The following is a 6,192-nucleotide window of genomic DNA, read 5'->3' on the forward strand; positions in this document are numbered from 1 at the left end:
GGGGCAATTGGACACAGTCCAATCACAAGTCGCTGTTCCAAGGGACCCTACAAATGTCTCTAATCACACGGTGCTGTGTTTGGCTGTGTCCAAATGCACCGTGTCCAAGTGCAGCGCTCCCACCTCATACACATACACACACACACACACACACACACACATATATATACCGTTATAGACACTTTCCATATTTATTTTTCTTACTTATTATCAATTACTCAGTTTCTTTAATACATTTCCAGTGAGAAATGACTCGTCGATCGACGTCGAAATGTATATATGTTTATATTTTGTCGCCACGCTTGCGCATTGCGATCATAGAACATTTGCCCCACTTTTTTCTAGTGAGTCAATTACCATCCATCTTCTATCCTTCAGTCTTCTTTCACTCTCTCTCTCTCTCTTATGGCAAAAATTTCTCTACGTGCCATATAGTAATATTACATATATGTAGAATATTATTGGCTACCATGTTGCTTTTTGCCGCGCGACAAGCGTTTCCGCACTCTGCATACCAAAATAAGGCGATTAAAGTATCAAGTGGAATTTACCGTTGATGCTCGACAAATAACGACGATCCAATCGCGCGACGTAACGCGCAGGCGTAACGAGACGAGCGCGACTTGGATTGTAAAGCGAGCTTTATGTTCTATGTTACGGCGCGGCAGACGAATCCGATTGGGCGTCGTGGCCACGAAGGCCACATCCGGCAGCGACACCCGCAGTATTGGTCGATCGCGCGACGGCAGCAGCGAAGTTGGTCGAATTTGCTATATACATTATTGATAAATAGCTCGCGTCGTTACCCGTGTGACTTTCCGATGCGGCGAGAACAGCCGACGTATCGTGCGTGATCGACGACGGCTCGCGCAAGAGCCGTTTCTCGAGCGGAACCGAGTGTGCTTTTCACGAAGAAAGAAGCGTGGTAGCCGCCGTGGACGACCGACTGCCGTACGACGTACCGTGACGACAGTTACGTGAGAAGAGAGAGAAAGAGTGAGTGAGTGAGCGAGCGAGAGAGAGAGAGAGAGACAGAGAGAGAAGGAGAACGCGCGCGCGTCGCCTGGCGAGCCGAGATCGGCGACGGACGAGAGCAGCCGAGTACGGACGACGAGATTATCGTACGTTGGGTGTGACGCGGTTCGCGTTGCGCTCTGTGTGCGCGTATCGGACCGGCGAATTGTGGCGGATTTCTGCGCGCTCGAGTTCCAAGACAGCGTTCCTCGCAAGAGCCCGCGGCGCTATCCCACGAGAGCATGCCGAGCCCGGCCACGAAGAGGTGAGAGAAAGAGAGACAGACACAGAGAGCGAGATAGAAGTAGAGAATGATCGTGTGTGCGAGAGAGTGCGAACGTGGAAGAGAGAGAGAGAGAGAGAGATGAAGAGGGAGATAGATAGATAGATAGAGATAGGGAAACGAAGACGGCGCGAGCGAGCGAACAAGAAAGAAAGGAGACAGAGAGAGAGAGAGAGAGAGAGAGAAAGGAAGGAAGGAGAGCGTGCGTTGTAACCCGTGAATCCGAGGGAAGCTACTACCTTCAAAGGCTTGTTTTTTGCTCCGCCATTGTACGTTGCGAGCGTCACGGGCGCAGCGGACACAACGGAAAGGAAAACGCTCGCGGCGTCTCCGTAGCGTCGCACGTTAACGCACGCCTGTGCGTGTCGCGCTCGATACTCGCACGCGCCAACGACGGTGCGTGAGAAACAGTGGCCGATTCCCGACGTGTCCGCATCTGGCGCGCAACGGCGCGAAGCGAGGAAATCGCGTTGTTCCTATTACGCGTTACGTTGGTCGCGCGCGCGAGTCAGTAGTACAGGTATCCGCGCTCTTTATCGCGGCTAGCCGGCTAAATTGGTGCGACGGAGAATCGCGCGCGAGTCGTTACGCAATAGACAGCGTGCGGCGCGAAACCGACGAGGAGGAAGCGCGCGGTGGCTCTACGTTTTCGCATCGTCGCCGTCGTGTTTTTATTAACCGCGCGCTCTCGTCGCGCCCGTACACGTAGCCGCCGTCGCCGCGAGCGTATCACGTGGTAATGCGTCAGACAGTGTGGCCGCTTTACTTACCTGTTACAAACGCATCGCGCAACAGTATGTGTGCGTACGTATCGCTGCAGCGTCATGATTACGACATATCGCGTCGTGCCGCGCCGACCGGGAAGCTCGTCCTTTGCCGCGAAGGCGAGCCCGCACCCGCAGGAGTATCCTTCTCCCTTCTTCTCCCCTTAACTTCACTCCCGCTCCCACCCGCCTACTCTTTTCAGTTGCGGCGGCGGCGGCGGCTTCCTTCCGTATTTCCATTGGCACACAGCCGGACAAAATCTCTCACCAGTTACTCCCTACTTTCATCTTGATGGCGATTTCGTCGCGATTATCGCGTACATTCGCCTCTCTTTGTCCCGCCGCGTCTTCGTCTCTGTCAGCAATACGTGTGAGATTGTCCCCGACCGACCACGAAGAAATATCGACTCGTTTCCGGCGCGATTGCACACGCCGCAGTTTGCGCTGTAATTTCTTTTTTCTCGCGACGAGTCGCTTATAGCGCATGATTCGCGGTTTTCTCACGCGAAAGTTCATTTGAGAAATATATTCCGATCCATTTGTTGCGAGTTTCGATCAACGAGACATATAATGATATTCGGGTGTAGTGGCTCGCTGGTTCTCGCGGCTTCAAAACACGCGATATTCATAAGTTTACTGAATTTTACAAACTTTTCGCTCTCTTGTCGCTTCTTGACGGAATTTGTTGTCACGTCGCGAATTGTTTCGAAAAGGTGTCCAATTGTTTTCTACACATTCTATACCGTACTGATTACGTTTTATTTCTCAATCGAGTCGTATATTTACGGCGTGGGAACGCGACAATATGATTGTATGTATTGCGCAATATTATTCGTGTTGAGGAATACTCTACTGAAACTAAGTCGTTAGATATTATGCAATTAAAGTTTACATGAATACAATGCTACAGAGAAGCTCAAACGTGCAATACTTAATAATTAAAGGGATTGTCCCGAACGATTTGACGCAATGAGCGTTAAATGTACCATCGAATCTTTTACAAGTCTACATACGGATTTATCGTACTTTTCTTGCTTGTAAGAGTTAAGTTGATAAGATCAATTTTAAAACTAAGCGCCAGTTATGTATCCCCTCGTTTGTCGAAACGAGAAACTGGTAAAAATTATCGAATCATAAATTGGTCAAACATAAATTGAGATCCGTTGATGCGTATACTCGACCGTAAAATGCTTTCCCGGAGTGAAGTTAATGATTTGTAGTTTTCGTTTATTTACAAAAAAGAAAATTTGCGGGGTGTTAAAAGTTGATATTTTAAATAATGATATATTAAATTTGTTTTTTCCAGGAGACACTCGCAGAAAGGAAACAGCGCTCAGAACGCATTGTTACAGACGACCCTGGTTTCAACGCGCTCGGAAATATTTTAATAACGACGTCAATCGTTACAGACGGTGAAAGAGACTGCGAATTATTGCGAGCGCAAAGTCCAGGAAATAGTCACCGAAACTAAATTATCTTAGCAACTATCGTGGATCATCGTCGTTGTCGTTATTGGACCTTCTCGTATATGTTACGAGAGAACGCATTGAAATACGTTTAATGACACATCAAAGATTATGCCTCCTAAAACGTGAAAATCAAGTGAGTCATCTCTCAACCTAGTTTATCGCAAGTTGATTCTTGGTGAAAATTTTTCTGATGAAATCCAAGGAGATATGATGTAACAACATATTGGTTTTCTTTTCTTTTGCAGAAAACTTAGCATCTCTTGAGAAGAAATGGGCGAATCAATGATCAATAACATGGGAGAGAGCGTCGGTGCGATGTAATTACGCGACGTAAAGGATGGCAGACTGATAATAAATGATATATTAGAGTAAAACGGAAAGAGCATAGAAAGAGACAAGAAAGAGGGAGGAGGGAGAGAGAGAGAGAGAGAGAGAGAGCATAAATAGAGAAAGTGGCAAATAGCAGCAAGGGCGGACAGAGAGGGAGAGAGCAGGAGAAGGAGCAAAAGTGCCGGACAGAAGCGTAGTAATGGATGAATGGGAGTGAGCGCGACGCACAGGGAGCGCAGGAGCGGGCGCGGACGGGAGCCTCTGGATGTGGAGGCCGCGGCACTGGCAGCGTCAGTGGCAGTGATGGCCCCTGCTCTGACGGAAGGCGGTCCTCAAAAGCCTGAAAACTTGCTCCCTTCCCTCCCAGCTGGCGGTTTCCTCTCCGCAGAGCAAGCCACGCAGGTGTGCCAGAATCGTGAGATCCTGACCAAGTTTGTCGTCCCGGCGAATGTGCAACCGTCGAAGATTGACGACCAATGCCTGCGCGGTGTCTCGAAAGATCTGATTCGCGATGTCATTAACTCGAAATACGCCAACGATCTCGACAGTCTGTCCACGTTCGCGAGCGCATCTGACTTGATCGCAAAGGACGGCTTGACGGCGGAGGAGCAGGACTTTGAGCGGCCGGTCACGCCGGACGGTCTCGAACCGCAGGTGACTGACATTATAATGAACGATCCATCTATGGGTGATCAAACCAACAACATGGGTTTCTTGAAATCGAGCGCGGACTTGCCTCTGGTGGCTTCTGAGACTGCGGGTGACAATAAGAATTTGGACGTCGATCAGATAATGGCCTTCGGCTCCGACATCACCGCTGATGCCGAGCAATGCGGCATTGCGAATGTCACCGATATCGGGCATAATGTGGACGAGATTTTGCAAGTGATCAAGTCGATCGAAGGTGCGGACAGCGCCGAGAACATCTCTGCGAGCGGTAGCGAACCCGTGCAGAGCGCCGTCGATGGCGTCGAGATGTTCGCCATGCCTGAGGAGGGATTCGCCTCCTTTGAGCGAGATTTACTTAACGATGTGGACGTGATGAGTCTTTGCAACGATAATATAAATATCACAGACACGGTGGACCAACAAAAATCTAACAACTTGAGACTGCAGCAAGACATCGTGGCGCAGAAGCAATTCGAGAACGAGAGAAGGAGTGCATTTCTACTGAGAAGACTTAGGAAACTTCAGGCGAAGACGATGGGCAGACACGTCGCGGAGGAAACCACCGGCGTTCTCGAATTGGCTCAGCATGGAGTAAAGAAATATTTGTTTCAAGAATTAGTCAATATCAGTTCGAAATCTAATGTCAGAAACTTTCCTGAGATTAGTAGCAGTTTGCATTCGTTTCTACAGAAAATTGAGAAAATGTGTATCGCCCAGAGTAACAGTGTGAATCGTCAGAGAGTGTGTTGTCGATACTTTGGTGGAGGCTCGCGCGATAATTTGGCCGGCGCATCTGGTAACAATGGCAATCGTCAGCCAGTGTTTGGCACTCATCAAGTTAAACTGAACGGTGAAGAAGTGGAAAGTGTGGCCGGACCTTTGTCTACGCAGTTGCACGTTGTGGAATCCAACTTGGATTCGGATTGTACAGCGTCCAGCAGCGGCGGAGAAAGCTGCGACGAAATGCAGACATTTAACAATCCGCACCAACAGCATCTGTCCATGTAAGTCGTAACATCCAACGAAAGTTTTTATTGTTGCTGAATGTGCCGAGAGAAAGAGACATGCCCTGTCTTTCCACCGGGTTATTATTTGTCATTTTATCCTTATTTCTCTCGCCGCAGGCGTCCACTCCAATTAGACAATCGACTCGAAATTGATAATTGCGTTTGCAATGCAAACGGGAGCGTTATTTGTATGCGCGCCTCTTACATTTTCTTCCTTTCTTCTATCATATTGATTATTGCGACTGACGATGCGTAATTATCGTCGCAAATCATTGATTCAGTCGTCTGACTCGTCATTCTGTGTTATTCAAATGGTCTCCATTCGAGACGACAATTTAGCCCATTGATTATACATGTAACTATCGCAAGTGTATGATGTGTTTATGATATTTCGTGGATTCTTTCCAAATTTACAGAGTGCGTCTCGGTTGCGCTCTCATCTTTTGAACAAATCTACTCCGCGGCTATGATTTCGATTCAAGCCAAAAGTTTTTGACAAACGCGGCTGAAGATATCAATTTCTCAATATAAAACGTAACATTTTTAGCCTGTATATAACGAGCAATGAATGTGTGTGAGTGTGTATGTGTGTGTCTATGTATATGTATATATATATATATATATATATATATATATATATATATATATATATATAT

The 6,192-nt window shown here is 47.8% G+C and overlaps 1 protein-coding gene across 3 annotated transcripts in view; it reads left to right on the plus strand.

Moving 5' to 3' along the window:
• Nucleotides 1–698: 698 nt before the first annotated feature.
• The window catches only part of LOC116840483 (KAT8 regulatory NSL complex subunit 1), an 11,091-nt gene continuing 5,597 nt past the window's right edge, over nt 699–6,192 (plus strand). Inside the window, exons 1-3 of one of the 3 annotated variants that reach the window (XR_004377367.1) lie at nt 699–1,279; nt 3,368–3,663; nt 3,776–5,533. Coding sequence is in view for 2 of the 3 variants with exons in the window: in XM_032807259.1 (XP_032663150.1) it covers nt 4,068–5,533 (1,466 nt within the window). In the remaining variant the exon portion in view is untranslated. Of the gene's footprint in view, nt 1,280–1,665; nt 2,102–3,367; nt 3,664–3,775; nt 5,534–6,192 lie in introns of those variants that run through there. The other 2 variants (XM_032807259.1, XM_032807258.1) reach the window with 2 other exon arrangements.

The sequence above is a fragment of the Odontomachus brunneus genome, unplaced genomic scaffold, assembly GCF_010583005.1.
Source record: "Odontomachus brunneus isolate Ranch 3 - 2012 unplaced genomic scaffold, Obru_v1 Obru_scaffold_010, whole genome shotgun sequence".
Lineage (NCBI taxonomy): Eukaryota > Metazoa > Arthropoda > Insecta > Hymenoptera > Formicidae > Odontomachus > Odontomachus brunneus.